Here is a 19,301-nt window from a genome sequence, read left to right on the forward strand (position 1 = left end):
TGGTATCCAGCGACCTGATTAGGCCCCATGATTCCACCACTGGCTGGGGTCAAGCCTGCAGTCATCACCTCTCCCTGGCACAGGCTGTCTAAACCCATCCTGATGCCCGCTGGAGCAGCGTCCTCTCCTGCCAGCGTCTGTTAATTCTGATGCTTCTCCCCAGAGCCTTCTGGGGTTTTTTTTTCAGGCCTGTCAGCCAGGGCTCGGAAGGGTGACAGTTTTTCATCACACAGACCTACTTCTACTACGTATATAAACTTGGTCATGTGGCTTGGTTTTAAATCAGTTCCCTTGACTGTAATTGGCAGGTGATAGCATCTGCAGCGTGGAAACCTGCACCTAGTAGGTGCTTAAGCATAGCTTCCCTTCCCATGAAGAGGAGGAGACGGGGCACCCACTGGCCGAGAGGACAGGAGAGATTTGGTTCACTAAGGCTGCTCCTCTGTGCTGCCCCCACCCTGCTTCCATGGCAGGCCTGGACTTGATCTGCAAACAGATCTGCCTGCCTGTGCCCATCCCTGAGGCCCATCTCCAGAGCAGGGGGAGGGCACACACCACCAGGCTGGGTGGTGGTCCTGGCTGAGCCTCCTGCTCTCACCTTGGACCATTTAGAGAGCATGCTCAGAGAATCCTTTGTTGCCATGAGACACTTGCCAGCCATGCCCCGGGATCCACCTGTTCTGCCACAAGAACTGTGTCTGTGACATGCTGTCATCGTTTAGGTAGAGACTCTTGGCACTAGAACAGATGACAGAAACCCACTTATACCAGCGTAAGCAAAACAAGGAACTCTTGTGTTACAAACCTGAAAAATGTAGTAGATTTGGTGTTGGGCAGGGCTAGATCCAGGTACTTAAACAGGTTGGCCAGGCATTTGTCTGTCTGTTTCTGGCTCTCCTCTCCTCTGTCGACATCTTTGTTCTCAAGCAGCTTTTCCTGTGTGTTGGGAGAAGCCGTCCCCACCTGCTCTAAGCTTAGCTACGTCAGTAGAGAGAGAAGGTTGCTTTTCTAATAGTTTCTGCGGAAGTCCAAAGGCTGTTTCTCCATAGTCAGATCTGGGTCACATGCCCCATGTACCAAGAATGGGGGTAGAAGTGGTTTCCCTAAAGACAATGGGAGTGCTGATTGATTTGAGGAGAAGGCAGAGCCCTGAATGTCTACAAGACACTCTCATCCCCTGGGTGAACGGTGGGGACACAGATCCAGCCCACCAGCACCTGTCAGGCCTGGCCTCCTCTGGGGCTGCCAGGGTTTGGGTTCTGTCTGGAGCACCGAAGTAAGGCAGGCTGTGGAAGGGGTTGAAGCAAGTGCTAAGTTAGGTAGGGTCTCGTAGGCTAGGCAGAGGTGTCACTGGGAGCCATGCAGGAGCTTGTTAAACAGGGAGTGGCATCAGATTTGTGCCAGCTGTTTCTGGAGAGCCGGTGAGCAGGAATTGGAGCGGGGGAAAACAAGGCAGGAGGACCAACGCAGAACCCATTTCAGCAACCCAGGGAAGGATGATGGTGGCTTGGACTTTAGTAGTGGCAGTTGCTTCTGCATCTGGAGAGAAATACATGGATTCGAAAGATATGTTAGGCCACCCCGTTGACAGGACCTGGTGACTTGCTGAATGTCTGATCTCTGGGCCTCAGTTTTGACCCCTGTGTAGTGAGGTCAGACGTTGGACCGGGTGGTCTCTGCAGTTGCTTCTAGCTCTGGTTCTGTGATTTGGGGCTGCGTGAGCAGCATAGTCTGGTGCTTGTAGTAGAGGTGCTCCTGATGTGGTGCTGTGGGGTCTTTGCATGCCTGGGGTCCCCAGCGAGGTTCCTCAGAGACCAGTGCTCTCAGCAGTGCTCTGGGGTACTGACTAGCCTGCTGCCTGCTGCCTCTGGCCCTGCATGTGAGAGTGCCCGTGTAGGGCACACCTTGGCCTCTGCTCACCAGCTGCATGGCCCATCTGCATGCCAGGCATGCCTGCCCACGGCTGGGTTTCGTCACCTTCCTTCCCTCTGCATGCTCCTGTGTCTGTGCCAAGCTTACAACTTCAGGGGGGTGGTTCTAGGCTGTACCCTGGACTAAGAAGCTCAGAACAGCTTCTGGCCAGGGGAGTCCAAGGCTGGAGGTCGTGGCCAGGCACAGCCACCCTCCCCTTGAGACCCTTGTCTGTTGGCGCAGGAAGCCGTCTGTTCGGCGCCCTCATCATGTTACTGCCATCGTCATGCCCATCCTGCCCGCGGACCACGTCCCTGGCCTGCCCTGACCCCTGCCCAGCCCTCCTCAGGGCAGCCCCTTTGCTTGGGTTCCCAGATTGTGCCCTGAGCATGGCTGAGACCTTGGCAGGCGGCGCCGCCACTTAACCTTATTTCTTCCCCTCAGGCTATGGCCTGGAGGTGGAGGCAGTGACTCCACAGCAGGTGGCTGTGGCCCTCTGGACTGACCTTCTGCCCCGCCCAGCCATGCTCTGAGGACCCTCCACCCTAGGGCCTGCTTTCTTTCCCTGGTGCCCCAGCCAGGAGCAGGCAGAGATGGGCCATGGAGGACAACCTGGGTTGTGGTCCTGACCAGGCCTGGACCTTGTACTGAGTCCCTGTGTGACCCTGGGCAGACAGGAGCTTCCTGACAGGCCTCAGCTTCCTAGGCTATAAAATGGGAGATTGGTTGCAAGATCTCTCATTGAGTAAGACATTGTGTTCCAGACAGCCCCTGAGTGTGGGGGCCACTTCTAGGCTGGAAGTGGGTGGGGTGGGAGTGGATGGTGAGCTGGGGTGCGGCGGTGCCACCCCTCCCGTCTCTGAGTGTGGGTTTGGCTCTGACCAGAGGGGCTACCTGGATGAGGGGCCCCTGCCCTTCCATGCAGCTGTGTGTTCTGCCCGGCCTGTGAGTGCCTCTCTCCCTCCTCCTGCAGTGCGCCGCGTGGCTCCTCGTTTCTCCATCCCACCCAGCAGCCAGGAGGTGATGCCAGGCGGCAGCGTGAACCTGACATGTGTGGCGGTGGGTGCGCCCATGCCCTACGTGAAGTGGATGATGGGGGTCGAGGAGCTCACCAAGGAGGATGAGATGCCAGTCGGCCGCAACGTCCTGGAGCTCAGCAATGTCGTGCGCTCCGCCAACTACACCTGTGTGGCTATCTCCTCACTGGGCATGATCGAGGCCACAGCCCAGGTCACAGTGAAAGGTGAGTGTGGCAGGTGCTGTGACCAGTACGCTCCCTGTCATCCGGGAGGTCCTGGTGGCGGGCGAATGTGAGCTGACTGCCATGGGCACAGGCATGGCTGAGGGATTCTTACCCTTTCCTGGGCGTCCCTGCCCTGGGGTCCTCCAGCCCTTAGAGGGAGGGAAGGAGGGATTTCCGTTGTTAGCCGGCTTAACGATAATAGTTAAGGCATATTGAGTTTCTCGGTGGCAGACAGCATGCTAGCAAGCACAGTTTCTTTTGTTTTTTTCTGTTTTACCCTGGGAGATAGGTGCTCTTATTATTTCCATTTTTCAGATGAGGGAACTGAGGTACAGAGAGGGTGTATCACTTGCCCAGGGTCACACAAAAATAAATGACAGAGCAGGAACTTAAACCCAGTGTGGTCTGAATCCATAACTCTCCCTCCTAACCACTATGTAGTACCAGAACTTCAGGTGTAATAGCTTCCCAGCAAGAAGGATGTGGTAAAATAGTAGGGGAAGTGGGTTCTCTCTGTCCTGGGGACAGGCACACATATTATACATATGTTATATATATGTAACAGATTCTGGCCGGGCACGGTGGCTCATTCCTATAATCCTAGCGCTTTGGAAAGCCAAGTTGGAAGGATTGCTTGAGCTCAGGAGTTTGAGACCAGCCCAGTTAACATAGTGAGACCCCATCTCTACAATAAAAAAATTCAAAGCTGTGCATGGTGGCACACAGCTGTGGCCCAGCTACTTGGGAGGCTGAGACAGGAGGATTGCTTGAGCCCGGGAGGATGAGGCTGCAGTGATGCAGTGAGCCATGATCACACCACTGCATTCCAGCCTGAGTGACAGTGAGACCCTATGAAAAAAGAAAAGATTCCTTCCTGGTCTCCCTACTTCAATTGTCAACAGCCTCTGATCCATTATCTATTTTGCAACTTGAGTGATCATTAAAAAATGTAATCCAGGATCAAGTCACTTCCTTTTGGGAAAGGGAGAAACACCTTCCAGTGGCTTCCCGTTGGTTTAGGATACAGATCAGGATCCTCACTGTGGTCTCCCAGGGCCGCTGGCTTCCCACCCTGTCACATGCCAGCTGCCCAGACGCACGCTGCTTTCCGTCTGCCATGCTCCTTGTCCGGCCCCTTCTGTCACTGGCTCCATATACCCCTCCAGGCCTCAGCTCGATGATGCTTTCCTTCCCTCATCACCCCATCCAAGGAGATTCCCTGGATCTTACTCCACCTCAGCACCCTGATTCTTGCTGTCCTTGCACCTGCCAGAATCATGAGTACGATCGACTCATGTATTGATTCTCTCTCGTACTGAGGTGTAAACTCCATGAGAGCAGGGATGTGACTGTGTGGCATTGTAGCCCCAGCGCAGTGTCTGGCATTGAGTGGGTGCTTGTAATTATTTGTTGAATGATTGTGGACTCAGGGCCTTCCCACTTCAATTTGAGCCAAGCCACAGGGTCTGTGGGGCCAGCAGCCCCATCACTCTTTCTAAAATTCTGGGCCAGTCCCTAAGGAAATATCTCCCCTTCCCCTGCCTATTACACATACTCTCCACCACGTGGGCTCAGGTGACCTGCAGAGGCAGATAGCTGCTACCCAGTCTGGGTGCCTTTCATCTACATGGGACTGCAGGTGTCACCTCACCTCCAGGTCTGTTTGTTAGATGAGTCTTGTGTACTGATGGGAGGGTCCAGTGAGTCCCACAGTTGATGTGTGTACATACTAGATGACCCAAGGCCCGGGGGCACCTGGCCACCGTCGGCCACGTGTGGCTTCAGAGGTCACCATAAGCTTTTCTGGACATTTTTCAAGGTAGGCTGTGGGTATCAGCCACACTCAGGTGGCCCCACCAGGTATCCTGGATAATCCCCAAGTATAGGGTTGGTTCCTAAGGATCTTGACCTCGGGCAGCTTTGAGCCTTCCACTTTGTCTCCAGCTCTGCCGAAGCCTCCGATTGATCTTGTGGTGACAGAGACAACTGCCACCAGTGTCACCCTCACCTGGGACTCTGGGAACTCAGAGCCTATATCCTACTATGGCATCCAGTACCGCGCAGCGGGCACAGAGGGCCCCTTCCAGGAGGTGGATGGTGTGGCCACCACCCGCTACAGCATTGGCGGCCTCAGTCCTTTCTCGGAATATGCCTTCCGCGTGCTGGCGGTGAACAGCATCGGGCGAGGGCCGCCCAGCGAGGCAGTGCGGGCACGCACGGGAGAACAGGCGCCCTCCAGCCCACCGCGCCGCGTGCAGGCACGCATGCTGAGCGCCAGCACCATGCTGGTGCAGTGGGAGCCTCCTGAGGAGCCCAACGGCCTGGTACGAGGATACCGCGTCTACTATACTCCGGACTCCCGCCGCCCCCCGAGTGCCTGGCACAAGCACAACACTGACGCGGGGCTCCTCACCACCGTGGGCAGCCTGCTGCCTGGCATCACCTACAGCCTGCGCGTGCTTGCCTTCACCGCTGTGGGTGACGGCCCTCCCAGCCCCACCATCCAGGTCAAGACGCAGCAGGGAGGTAGGTGGGGGCACACTGGCTGGGCAGCCAACAGCAGAGAAGGGGAGGCTGAGGTTGTGGCGGCACCTCTCCCCTTCCCTTGGCTGTGAGGTTGGGGGCTGTTGGGAGGATCAAGGTGCCATATTCCATAGATGTGTGGTCAGTTGGGATGTAGGATAAGGGTGTGAGATTAGGGTCTGCCTTCCTCGGCCCCCTCCTCCCTGGGCGCTCCTGACCTCACGCAGATGAGGCTGACCTGCCTGGTGTGGGGTGTTGCAGTGCCTGCCCAGCCCGCGGACTTCCAGGCCGAGGTGGAGTCGGACACCAGGATCCAGCTCTCGTGGCTGCTGCCCCCTCAGGAGCGGATCATCATGTATGAGCTGGTGTACTGGGTGGCAGAGGATGAAGACCAACAGGTGTGCAGCGGGCAGAGAAGTGCTGAGGGGGTCTCCTGGTCCCTGAGGGTCTGCAATGGGCTTAACCCCAGGAGGGTGTTTTCTGGATTCTGTGGCTTGTGTGGGCACAGCCTATAAGGTTTCTGCTGGAGGCTTGGTGGTGCATGCGTGCCATGTGGCCTGCACAGCCTGTATGGTTCTGGAGTCATACAGGCTGTATGACTCTTTGCTGGGGGCAAAGTCCCCAGGGTCTGCCTTGAATTTCCTAGGCTCTGTGGCTCACATGACTGGCAGAGCCTTAAAGGTTCCCCAGAAGCCATGTGTCCCGGGTGGCTCCCATGGCCCATGTGGTCTGTGAGGCTCCTGTGGCATGGGCTAAGCCCTGAGTTGCTTGTGTGGTCCATGTGGCCTTATGGTGTGGAGCCAGTCCTGGAGCCATGGTGGGTCCAGAGGTGTCACATTGCAGCCCATGTTGGGAACAACCTCTGAGTGACCTTTGAGCTCAGAGCTGTCAGTGAGTGCTCCCTGCTCTTCCAGCACAAGGTGACCTTCGACCCAACCTCCTCCTACACACTAGAGGACCTGAAGCCCGACACACTCTACCGCTTCCAGCTGGCTGCACGCTCAGATATGGGGGTGGGCGTCTTCACCCCCACCATTGAGGCCCGCACAGCACAGTCCAGTAAGTGTCTCCCGAGTCCACTGCCTGTTTCACCTGGGGTGGGGGGGACACACACACACACACACTCTTCCCCCTCAACCAGGCGGGTAGGTGGTCAGGTGTGCTAGCCAAACTGGGGACACACACACACACACACACACGCACACCCCCTTCCCCCTCAACCAGGCTGGTCAGGTCTGCTAGCCAAACCGGACTCTGGCCTGGGCTCTGATCACACACACACACACAGACACCCACACCACACACACACACACACACACACACCCTTCCCCCTCAACCAGGCGGGTGGGTGGTCAGGTCTGCTAGCCAAACCGGACTCTGGCCTGGGCTCTGATTTTGGGCCTCGGGAGAGGGCCAGGTAAGTGCCTCCCAATCTGTCCAGTCCAGGCGGCTGCTGCCCTCCCTGCTCCCTACCCAGCCTCCTGCCCCTCCTCCCGCCCATGCCCCACATGCTGCCCAGGTAAGTTTTGTGTCTGTGCCTCATCTCCATCCCCACTCTGTGCTGGTCACACTAGCTGATGGGCCATCCTTGGTGGGTCTGCTGCGTCCCAGACCTGCTTTGGTGGCTGTTTCTCCTCCCCATGGCCCCGCGTCTCATTTCCCCATCACCCACATTCCCTTCCTCATACCCCCAATAAAAGTTACCTGGGAGTCATGTGATCACCCTCAGCTGACTGCACTTGGGGACAGGTCTGAAAATGCGGCCATGTGACCCAGCCTGCCCACGTGGGCATTGAATTGTAACCATGTGGCCATGCAGGGGACTGTCTGCAAGGCTGTGTGTGTGATGACTCTGGTGTTGTGTGTTACTATATTCTGCGTGTGTGAGACTCCGATGCTGCAGCTGTGGGAGTGGCATTGCCCATGAGTGTGAGTGTGACCATACCTGACCAGCTGGCTGTGCAGCACGTGTGTATGTGTGTCGGTGGATCTTGGGCATGACCCTTGTCTTTGTGGGTGACTCTGTGGCCTGACCCTGTGACCATGTTTGTGGGTCTCGGTAGCCCCCAGAGAGTAGACTGAGTGTGTGGGTGACTCTGTGGTTGCTGCTGGGTGGCCTGTGTGTGGTCACACAGCCACAGTCAGCTGCTGTGTGAGGCTCTGTGTGATAGGGTGTCACGGATGTAACTGTGGCTGGGTAGCATTGTGGAATTGAGATGGTGACCACATCTGATGTGGCCATGTGATGACCATAAGCATGGCGGTGTCTGAAGTGGTTCTTATGAAGTGGGACAATGTGCATGTACCAGTGATGTCACGAGGCTGTGCGTGACCTTGTGTTCATGGATTCATTCCAGAAGCACCTGCTGTGCTCCAGCTGGGGGCCAGGCCCAATGCACAGTACAGGGCTGGCAGCATGACCAGACACATGGCGTCTGCCCATGGGGATCCCGCATTCCAGCAGGGCAGACAGACATTGCACCTGTAATTACCCAAATGAGCTTTTTTATTTTATTTTTCAAGACGGAGTTTTGCTCTTGTCACCTAGGCTGGAGAACAATGGCATCATCTCGGCTCACTGCAACCTCTGCCTGCTGGGGTCAAGTGATGCTCCTGCGTTAGCCTCCCGAGTAGGTGGGATTGCAGGCGACCACTACCTCGCCTGGCTAATTTTTGTATTTTTAGTAAAGACAGTTTCACCATGTTGGCCAGGCTGGTCTCTAACTCCTGACCTCAGGTGATCCGCCCACCTCGGCCTCCGCAGAGCGCTCCCAAAGTGCCAGGATTACAGGCATGAGCCACCACACCTGACCTCCAAATGAGCTTTAATGACATTTGTGTAAAGTAGGATGGAAGAGCGGGCGTGGTGGCTCACGCCTGTAATCCTGGCATGTTGGGAGTCCGAGGAGGGCAGATCATCTAAGCTCGGGAGTTCGATACCAACCTGACCAACATAGAGAGGCTCCGTCTCTACTAAAAAATACAAAATTAGCTGGGCATGGTGCCACATGACTGTAATCCCAGCTACTCGGGAGGCTGAGGCAGGAGAATTGCTTGAACTGGGAGGGGGAGGTTGCGGTGAGCCGAGATTGCGCCATTGCACTCCTGCCTGGGCAGCAAGAGTGAAAATCCGTCTCAAAAGAAAAGGTAGGATGGAAGAGACAGGTTGGAGAGATGATGAAACCTCCTTTGATCTGAGGGGAAGCCAGATCAAAGGAAGAGTGGGAGCCAACTAGTAAATGAACAGGAGCAGGGAGCACACAGGCCTTGGGGAGAGTCTGCAGGCCTGAAGGCCCTCCAGCTGCAAGGCTCGTGGTTATGGTCACTGGGTAAGCAGCAGGCCAGTGTGGTTGCAGTAGCTGCCGGAGCTATGGCAGGGCCTTGGGGACACAGGGTAGACAGGAGGGCTGACTCTGGCTGCTCTGTGAGAATGGACAGGGCAGCCTGCGAGGAAGCAGAGACCAGTTAGGAGGCTTTGAAGCGGTCCGGGGAAAAGATGGTGGCCCAGGTGAGATGTTGGTGGTGGATCTGAGAACTGTCAGGGATGCTGACTGGTCAGACTCGGTGATGGGTTATGAATAGGGGCCCAGAGAGGAGGGAAATGGAGGTGAATCTTGTTTCTGGTGTGTTAACCTGGGAGGCGGGTGGTGCTGGCGCAGGATGGAAAATGGGGCAGAGGCAGGTGTGAAGACTGCAGCTGGTCTCAGACACCCAAGTTCAAGATGCCATGTGCCATCCACATGGCAGAGTTCAGCATGCTGTGGGAATCCAGGGCTGGGCCGGAGCTGAAGGACCCTGAGAAGAAAGACTGCAGATGAGAGGAAATCAGGGGAGGGGAGCGACTTGGAGATTGAAAGGAGAGAAAGTTTCAAGAAGTAGACAAGATGCTGCTGAGTGGTCAGGAGTACCTGTTGGACCAAGCAACGTGGAGGAGTGGCCCTGGAGACGAAGCTTGGTGCATGGTAGGACGAAAGCTGGTGGGTGTTTCATGAGGACTGTGTGGGTGCTGAGGATGTGGAGGCAGCAAGCCCAGATGTTGCCAGAAAGTGTAGCTCTGAACGAGGGGACCATTATGGCTAGAGAGGGCTGTGGGGCTGAGGGTGGGATTTTTCTTTCTTTCTTTTTTTTTTTTTTTAGACAAAGTACAAAGTGTCGCTCCATCTCCCAGGCTGGAGTACAATGGCACGATCTTGGCTCATTGCAACCTCCGTCCGCCTCCCGGATTCAGGTGATTCTCCTGCCTCAGCCTCCCGAGTAGCTGAGATTGTAGGTGTGCCCACCACCATGCCCAGCTAATTTTTGTATTTTTAGTAGAGACGGGGTTTCACCATGTTGACCAGCCTAGGAATATGAACTTCTGACCTCAGGTGATCCATCTGCCTTGGCCTCTCAAAGTGCTGGGATTACAGGCGTGAGCCACCGCACCCGGGCTGAGATTTTTCTTTTAAGATGGGAAAATCTCAAGCATATTTAAATGCTATTGGAAACAGTCAGTAGGAAAAAAAGAAACCATGGAAAAGGGATAACTGGTGGAGCCTCGGGAGGTGGAGAGAAGGGGCACAGCATTGGTGGTGGGAGAGCTTAGCCTTGGACAGGGTGGCTCAACTCTCCATTCTCATGGGTGGAAAGGAGAGAATCACTGCAGATGCAAGTAGAGTGGGGGGTTGTAGCAAGAGAGGGAGAGAGCTGCTGTGAAAGTCCAGTCTTCTCTGCGGAGTGGGAGACATAGTCATGTGCCAAGAGGAGGCAGGAAAAGGGAGCTGGAGGTCTGCGGAGCGTGGAGGAGCGGGACTGTGTTTTGTGTGAGGTGGCAGAGCGAGCCAGGCAGGAGGCAGAAATAGGTAGCATAAAGGGTCCTGGAGGATGAGGCCTCTGGGGACATGTGCATAGGACGCCAGCCTGCCCCAGTGCTGCTGTAGAGAAGGCGGGGGAGAGTTGGATTCATCTAGCGCTTGGCACAGGCCAGGAAGGAGCATGGAAAGATCAGGAGGTGAGGGACTGTGCGATATTGGTGAGAGTGTGGTAGGTGGTGGACTGTGGAAGCTGAACATGGAGGGTAGGAAGGACAAGGTTGACAGACAGGCATCCCGAGGAGCTGGCGAGCAGGCGCAGTGCCCGGGACCTGGAGTGACTGAGCAAGGACAAGGGGGTAGGGTCTGCGAGGGGATGTTAGAGCCTGTGATTCTGGAGGGAGGGCCATCCCCAGTACTGGCAGCCTCCAGGGCATAACCACAGCTGTGTAGGGGAGGAGAAAGTCCTGGAGGTGAGGGGCTCTGGGGCAGTGGGTCAGGGGGCTGCCGAAGTCCTCATGGCAGGGGGTGGTGACAGAACTTGAAGAGGAAACCTGTGCATTTCAGCAGAGTCCTCGGTGGGCGTGGAGTCTGGACACATCACTGGACACAAGGAGACACATGTCTGCCTCCTAATTCCCAAGGAGGCTATTGAGTGAGGGCACCTCTGTTGGGTACTTTTTCTCCAAACCCCAGGGGCCATTGGCCTTCGTGTCCAGTCTCCAGTTGGTGATTACCTGTGGCACTGACAAAGAGACCATTTCCAGGCAGGTACAGGTGAAGGCTGCCTTATGCCAAAAGGGCCACTGCGGCCCCTCTTCCTCAGAAGGGCAGAACTGTGCGGCACAGTGGGCATGAAGCAGTTCTCCATATGTGACCTGTGTGTGTGGGTGGCGGTGGGATGGCCACGTGCTTGTGTGTATCTGATATCGTGTATGTTTTGTGTGAGGCAGCACATGTGTGGGAGAGACCCCGTGTGAGAGAACTCGAAGCTCTGTCAGAACTGGAAGTCATTGTGTGAGAGACTGTGTGTCAGATGCCGTGTGTGAGACACCAAGATGCTATGGGTGTGTGATACTCTGTGTATGTGTGAGTGTGTGTGAGAGACACTGATACTCCAAGTATATGTATGAGACACCCTGTGTGTGACTATGTGAGAGGCGTGTGTGAAGCACTGAGACTGTGAGGGACGCTGTGTGTGGAGAGGCACAGAGACTATGTGTGTGAGGCTGTGTGAGAGTCAGTGTGTGCGATACTGTGTGTGTATCACCGTGCGTGTGTGAGAGAGGGAGGGGGAGAGAGGGAGGCAGGTCAGAGGGAGTCAGGCGTCCTTGGCGAGAGTGGCAGCAGCCTGCCTGGAGGGACCCTGAGATGGCCATTTCAGCACCTGAGGGGTAGCCTGCCCGGGTGAGTCTCCAGTCCACTGTGACTCAGTCATTGTGCCTGTGATCCCCACCCTCCATCTGCTTGCTTCCCCCCCATTTGTCTTCCCCAGCCCCCTCCGCCCCTCCCCAGAAGGTGATGTGTGTGAGCACGGGCTCCACCACGGTCCGGGTAAGTTGGGTCCCGCCGCCTGCCGACAGCCGCAACGGCGTTATCACCCAGTACTCCGTGGCCTACGAGGCGGTGGACGGCGAGGACCGCAGGCGGCATGTGGTGGATGGCATCAGCCGCGAGCACTCCAGCTGGGACCTGGTGGGCCTGGAGAAGTGGACGGAGTATCGGGTGTGGGTGCGGGCACACACAGATGTGGGCCCCGGCCCCGAGAGCAGCCCGGTGCTGGTGCGCACCGATGAGGACGGTAGGCAGTGCCACCGGGGTGGGAGGGGAGGAGTCCTGCCTCAGACACCACCCGCCAAGCACCCCAGGGCCTTCCTTTCCCTAACACAGGCCCAGGTCGACTCATCTTTCTGGTTCAGGCTTAATGGCCCAGAGTGGGGGGATGTCACTTATGGGATAACTTAGGCCCAAATCCTAGCCTTTGGGGCTGTCTCCAAAGGAGCTGAAGTCTTCACAGGCTAAGATGGGAGAAGCAGCCCCGTCTAAGATTTGAAAGATCAAGATTGGGAAGATTGGTGTAAAAGATACTCAGAGTAGAATCAGCAAGACTCCGCGTTGGCCAGACATTGGTGTGATTTGAGGCCTAGGAAGAGTCAGGACAGGTTGTGCTGACTGAGGGTGGTCAAAGACCTGGTGTCCCACCTCTACCTGTTCCCCCATGTCGACCCTACCCACCAAGTGACAGGCCTGGGCCAAAGGGGTGAGCAGGGCCAGTCCTGGGCTCTTACCTGCGGCGGGCAGAGGGAGCCTTCTTTGTGCCTCACCAGGGACAGATGATCTAAGGAACCTATATCAGGGCCTTTCCTGGGGGAGTGGGGTGCTGAGGCAGGACCCTCGAGTTTGCTGTGCCCACCTGTGCCAGGGTCGATACCTCCAGGCCTGACTTCCTTCTCTACCTGACCCCCAGTGCCCAGCGGGCCTCCGCGGAAGGTGGAGGTGGAGCCACTGAACTCTACAGCTGTGCATGTCTACTGGAAGCTGCCTGTCCCCAGCAAGCAGCATGGCCAGATCCGCGGCTACCAGGTCACCTACGTGCGGCTGGAGAATGGCGAGCCCCGTGGACTCCCCATCATCCAAGACGTCATGCTAGCCGAGGCCCAGGTGCAGCATTGGGTGGGGGTGGGGTGGCAGGGTGAGCACAGACCAGCATGCACAAGCTCCCATTTGGGGCCCAGATACCCTCTTCCCCTGCTTGCCCTCAGCAGTGCTGTGACTGCCTTTCCTTGGTTGTGAGACCGGAGATGCTTTGCAGCATCAGGGATTAGGCTGGGGTTTATTTGGTGTGTGTGTGTGTGTGTGTGTGTGATGGAGCTTCGCTCTTGTCAGCTCTGGAGTGCTTCCTGGGTTCAAGCAATTCTCCTTCCTCAGCCTCCTGCGTAGCTGGGATTACAGGCGCCTGCCACCACGCCCGGCTAATTTTTGTACTTTTAGTAGATACAGGGTTTCACCATGTTGGCCAGGCTGGTCTCGAACTCCTGACCTCAAGTGATCCGTCTGCCTCAGTCTCCCAAAGTGCTGAGATTACAGATGTGAGCCACCCTGCCCCACCAGGCTGGGATTTTGAGATGTGCCTTCTCCCTAAACAGTGCTGGGCTGGCATCCACTCCTCCCACACAAAGGGTAGAGAGAGTGCTCCGGGGCTGTCTTACCCCACTGGCGGCCACAGGTCTGTGGCTGCTGCCGAGCTCTGTGAGTAGCCAAGCACGGTGTTGCCCTGCTCCTGGCCCCACAGGGAATGGTTCAGCCCCTGATGTTCACCCTCAAGGGCTAGGCCTGCTGGCCAGCCTCACACCTTCCTCTGTGTGCATCTGTCTTCCTGGGAGGATGGTCCTGCTCTGGAGCTTGGGGTGAGCTCCCTGGGGTATTCTGAACACTGGTTGCTATTCAGATGAAGAACTTGGAATGCTAGGAGGTTATGAGAGTGGTACGGAATTATTCAGCAAGTAGGTGGCTACACTTGGATAAGAAGCCATGTCTGTGGACCCCTAGGAAAGGGCTGCAGTTGCTATCATGAGCCCCCTCCCAAAAGACCCTGCTGGAGAGTCACAGCACCTGGTGTGGTGCTCTCAAGGTCTCCCCATCCAGGAGCAGGGCCTGGGAGGGACCCACACACCCATCCCCGTCCAGCCTCTTACCCCTGCCTGGGCAGAGAGCAGGGGTGCGTGTACCACTCGATGCTGTACACGCTGTGCAGAGGGGTGGGGTCACCCACACAGACAGGAGGCTCACCCCTCCAGCTGGGTTCAGCCATCTGAAGCAAAATTCTTTCTGCCCAAAGGGTGCTCTCTTCCGCCTCTTAGCCTGCCCAGTGCTAAGGCATCCGGGTGGAGGAGGCGGGCATGTGCACCCACCTGCATTCCTGGGGCAGGCTGAGGGCTCCTCGTGGAGCCTCAGTGAACACACCTACCCAGAAACATCCCAGGAATGGGCTTCCCCCTCCTCTGTGAGGGGCCAGTGGAGTTCCAGAGAAGCCACTTCAAGTACCCCCTTCTGGTCCCAAGAGGTTCAGAAGGGAACTGGACCAGAGGCTCAGGGACACTGAGACTATAAAAGCCTCAGACATCCCATCGTGGGAGGTAACCCAAGTCTGGGCTCCCGGAGGACCCTGAAGATGAAGGCCTGCCCCGTAGCCCTCTCGGGACTGGGTCATTCTGTTCCTCGCCAGTGGGAGAGCAGATGGGGCCTGGTCCTGAGCCTGGCCACAGGGCCCAGCTGTCCCTGCGCTTCCATCAAGGGCACCACATTCTGTCCTTCACCCAACAGCACCATCTGCTCAGCTCAGGGTCCCCATCAGGCCTGAAAGAACTATGTGGTGCGTGTTCCCACCCCCACCCCGGAAGTGTGGAGCCAGACCCGTCTCCCTTTATGTCTGATACCATCTCCCTGCCTCCCTTTTTCACCTCTCATGGCCTTCATTTCTCTGTTCTTCTTGGAGTCTCTGTTTTTTGTCTTGCTCATTCTCTTCTCTCTTCTCCTTTCTTCCCTCCTCCCCCTGCCTTTCCTCTGACTCCTTCCCTTCATCTCTGCTTGATTTCATCCTCTGCCTTTCCCTTCTTTCTTTCTCTTCTTTCTTGCTCTGCCTCTAGCGTTGGGACAGCCCCAATCTCCCCCCAGGCAAGGAGATTGGAATTGAGGTGGGCCCAGCCACACCCTATAAAGTGGCCATGCACTAAGGACCTGTCCAGAGCCTCGTCTCATATTCTGTTCCATGCTTCTTGCAAGGATTTTCCAACAGAGTGTCCCAGGACAGGAGGAACTTAGGCCACCTAGCATGGAGGCCAGTGGACAGAGGCCAGACTGGCACTGTGGGGGTGCTTGGGCTGGAGGACCCAACCCTCCGGCTTGGAGACGTCCTGGACCATCTCCCTGTGATGTTTCATGGGGCCTCGGAATGGAGACCTCACAGTCCCTCCACCTGTCCATCTAGAATATCTACATGCACCAAAGGCCCACAACACTGCCAGCCTCGAAACATTCCTTCCTACCTTGATTCTCAGACACCCTGAGGAAGGAACAGGTATAGGTGGTTTCCGGTGCCTGTGGGCTACAGCCCAGGCTCTGAGCTTGTCACTTGCAGCCTTCATAGGCTTGCTGACTGGCTTGCCCTTGGGCTCACCCTAGCCACGTGCCCTGTTCACCCCCAGCTCTTACTGTTGTGGGATGCTTCTCATGCCTGGGGTGATTGTATAATGTATGATTACATCTGGGATGCCTTGAGGGGTGGAACGAGACACTGAATAGTCATTCCATGGCAACAAGCACAGGCCAGGACTGTCCAAGGCAAACCAGGGCATACGGGCACCCCATTCGCCCCTCAGTGTCTTCCTTCCCCTCAGCCTGAGCTGTTGAACCCACCCTCCTTGTCTGACAGCCTCTGCCTCCCAGCAAGCCCAAAATTGTCAAAGCATCTGTAGCTGCTTTGTGTTCTTAGGCCCCTCTGTCAGCAGGTCCTCTCCCTGTAGGCTGCCTGCCCTCGTAGTCTCTCTACCCTCCTCAGCCCAGCCCTGGCGCACACAGTTGGTGCTCAGTGAGGCAGGTATTCAAATCTTTGAACTGGGAGTTGTCCTGGGGTGCTACCCCCATGGGTACTTCAAGGCCCAAAAGCCCTCCCTCTGTCCTCCCTGGGCCAGGTCCCTTCCAGACCAAGGGCCTCTCCAGGTCAGAGTCCTTCACCATCCTGTCTCCCTTTCTCTCCCTCTCCCGCGGTCAGTGGCGGCCAGAGGAGTCCGAGGACTATGTAAGTAACAGGTGTGCGAACGCGGACAAGACATGGGTCAAGCTGGGCTCGTGGGACACTCCCCCTCTCCCTCCTTTCCTGCCAGCCTGCGCTGCCAAGATCCACGGGGCTCCAGCCACATCCGGAGAAAACTGATGTTCAGACACGAGCACTGAGCTGAGCAGTGATTGGCATTTCCTCTAATCCTTACTTCTTGCCTGTCGAGCAGCAATTTGAGGCCAGTGTTCATGATCGACCAGGGCCCGGCCCCTGCTCGGGCCAGACAGGGATGGAGTTAAATCCGATCCTGGTCGTTAGGCCTTATTGATCCCTGAGTGAAAAATCACCTGCTTTAGGGCCCAGGCTGGGAGGGCAGTCTGGAGAGTCGGGTTCTGGCATTGGTGCATTCTGGAGCCCCAGCCCTGGGAGACCCTCCAGCTGAGGCAGACGGGGCCCATGAGGGGGTGGTGGCAGCTGCAGGGGCCCCACTCAAGGCCAGAGCTGGAGGGATACCAGGGTTGGTGACGGCTCTGTTCCCACTGCACGTTGGTCCCTGCCCTGCTTCCCACTCTTCTGTGTGGTGTGGCTTGACCTCCCATGGTGTTTCTCCGCATGTCCAGAGATGATGCCTTTGCTGCAGATGGGTATATGGGCAGGGTCTGCCAAGGTGGGAGGACATTGCCCTGGCTGCTATCTCAGGCATCACTGGGAACAGACGTGGAAACCAGTTCCCCAGGTGTGGAGGTTTTCTTATTCTCCTGACCCCTCCCCCGCCTTTCTCAAGAGGTATTGCAGGGTATAGACATTCTCAGAGTTAGTGGCCTATATGGAGGCAGCAGAGTCCTGACTGGGTCCTATAGGATGGCACCTTAACCCCCCCCACCACCTTGCTCTGTGTGTGCATGCATGCACTGGTGTCCACACGCGACCTTACGCCTGCTTACACAGGAGCTGTAGGCTGCGTGCGTGTGGGTGTCAGGAGCCATGCAAGGTGCTGGGTGTGTGCAAGGCTATGCCCTGTTTACATCCTCAGTCTACGTTCACAGCACAGTGGAGTGAGGGAAACAGTCTGGCCCTTTGTTCTTGTCTGAAAGCAATGATGAGCTGTCTGCCCCAGGCCGGCGGCTTCTGGGATGGGCGGGATCCTCCCAGGCCTGCATCCTACCTACCTGCTTCCCCTCCAGCAGAGGCCACCATTGTACAGCCCCACCTTCCACAACCCGTGGCCTTGTGTGCCCAGGGGCTTCCCTCAGGCTAGGGTCCTGAGGTCCCTGACAAGGTCTGGCCTCTCCCTGCATTCTTGTGATGGGAACGGACCCCTCCTCCTCCCTCAGGAAACCACTATCAGCGGCCTGACCCCAGAGACCACCTACTCCATTACTGTCGCTGCCTATACCACCAAGGGGGATGGTGCCCGCAGCAAGCCCAAAATTGTTACTACAACGGGCGCAGGTGAGTGAGGGGTCAGGACAGACCTGAGGGTGGGGCAGCGGGAGGGCAGCGCCAGAGCCCACCCTGTGGTCCTTCAGTCCCAGGCCGGCCCACTGTGATGGTCAGCACCACGGCCATGAACACTGCGCTGCTCCAGTGGCACCCACCCAAGGAGCTGCCTGGCGAGCTGCTGGGCTACCGGCTGCAGTACTGCCGGGCTGACGAGGCGCGGCCCAACACTATTGATTTCGGCAAGGATGACCAGCACTTCACAGTCACCGGCCTGCACAAGGGGACCACCTACATCTTCCGACTTGCTGCCAGGAACCGGGCTGGCCTGGGTGAGGAGTTCCAGAAGGAGATCAGGACCCCCGAGGACCTACCCAGCGGCTTTCCCCAAAACCTGCGTGTGACAGGACTGACCACATCTACCACAGAACTGGCCTGGGACCCGCCAGTGCTGGCAGAGAGGAATGGGCGCATCGTCAGCTACACCGTGGTGTTCCGAGACATCAACAGCCAGCAGGAGCTGCAGAACGTCACGACAGACACCCACTTTACCCTTTCTGGCCTCAAGCCAGACACCACTTATGACATCAAGGTCCGCGCATGGACCAGCAAAGGCTCTGGCCCACTCAGCCCCAGCATCCAGTCCCGGACCATGCCGGTGGAGCAAGGTGTGTGCTGTGGACATGGCAGCCCTTCCCAAGCATGGCTGCATCTGGGGGTCTCTGCTCTCCTTGAGCCACTGACCTCTGGCGACTGTGATCCACCAGCCTCTGGTGTGTGACCTCCAATCTCTCATGACCGTGACCACTAACCTCTAGTGAATGGGCACCACATTGTTGGTGCCTGATCTCTGCTGTCTTTGACCTACTGACCTCTGCTGTGTGACCTTCTGATCTCTCATGACCTTGACCCACTGATCTCTTTTGACTGTGTCACTGTTCTTGGGTGTGCAACCTCCTGACCTTTGTTGTGTGACACTAATCTCTTGGGGCCATGACCCTCCGACCTCTAGTGAACATGCTCTACCACGCTCTGGTGTGTGGCCACGTGGTTCTCATGACCGAAACCCACTGACCTCTGATCACTCTGGCCTGGTGTCCATCGGCTCAAGTTTTTACACTCGTGTTTCTGGAGATCCTGACCCTGGTTGCCGTGGCATCCCCCACCCTGTTTGGTGCTCGCTGTGGAAGAGCTTGGGCTGGGAGTTCAACTGTGCCATTTGAAGCTGGCTGGGAGTGGGGCGCTTGGTACTCTGCAGCCATCCTTCAACCCCCCATTCCCCAACCAGTATCTCATCCTGGCCATTCACCTTCCACCCTTCCGGCGCATTCACCCCACCTCATACCCAGTGGAGCTGACTCTCTCCCTATGTCTCTGCAGTGTTTGCCAAGAACTTCCGGGTGGCGGCTGCAATGAAGACATCTGTGCTGCTCAGCTGGGAGGTCCCCGACTCCTATAAGTCAGCTGTGCCCTTTAAGGTGAGTAAGGGCCACAGCCAGCTGAGCCTGGCACACACACAGGCCTGCTGGGTGCTGTCTTTCCAGTCCTAACCCATGTGCATCTGGCTATGGAGCAGGACTGTGGTTGTGTATCTGTGCACTGTGCCTTGCAGCCCGTG

At 56.9% G+C, this 19,301-nt stretch overlaps 2 protein-coding genes across 17 annotated transcripts in view; one reads left to right on the forward strand and one right to left on the reverse strand.

Moving 5' to 3' along the window:
• MED8 (mediator complex subunit 8) overlaps positions 1-19,301 on the reverse strand; it is a 230,870-nt gene that overhangs the window by 201,866 nt on the left and 9,703 nt on the right. The window lies entirely within an intron of this gene.
• Positions 1-19,301, forward strand: part of PTPRF (protein tyrosine phosphatase receptor type F) — a 92,987-nt gene that overhangs the window by 54,994 nt on the left and 18,692 nt on the right. For 5 of the 16 annotated variants that reach the window (XM_050797293.1, XM_050797325.1, XM_050797304.1 and 2 more), the window contains 10 exons: positions 2,885-3,154; positions 5,099-5,680; positions 5,939-6,075; positions 6,592-6,736; positions 11,963-12,268; positions 12,935-13,128; positions 16,238-16,264; positions 17,578-17,695; positions 17,773-18,351; positions 19,064-19,161. In XM_050797293.1, the coding sequence (XP_050653250.1) occupies positions 2,885-3,154; positions 5,099-5,680; positions 5,939-6,075; positions 6,592-6,736; positions 11,963-12,268; positions 12,935-13,128; positions 16,238-16,264; positions 17,578-17,695; positions 17,773-18,351; positions 19,064-19,161 (2,456 nt within the window). The remainder of the gene's footprint in view (positions 1-2,884; positions 3,155-5,098; positions 5,681-5,938; positions 6,076-6,591; positions 6,737-11,962; positions 12,269-12,934; positions 13,129-16,237; positions 16,265-17,577; positions 17,696-17,772; positions 18,352-19,063; positions 19,162-19,301) is intronic. The other 11 variants (XM_050797314.1, XM_050797346.1, XM_050797356.1 and 8 more) reach the window with 6 other exon arrangements.

The sequence above is a fragment of the Macaca thibetana genome, chromosome 1 (genome assembly GCF_024542745.1).
Source record: "Macaca thibetana thibetana isolate TM-01 chromosome 1, ASM2454274v1, whole genome shotgun sequence".
NCBI classification, from domain to species: Eukaryota; Metazoa; Chordata; class Mammalia; order Primates; family Cercopithecidae; genus Macaca; species Macaca thibetana.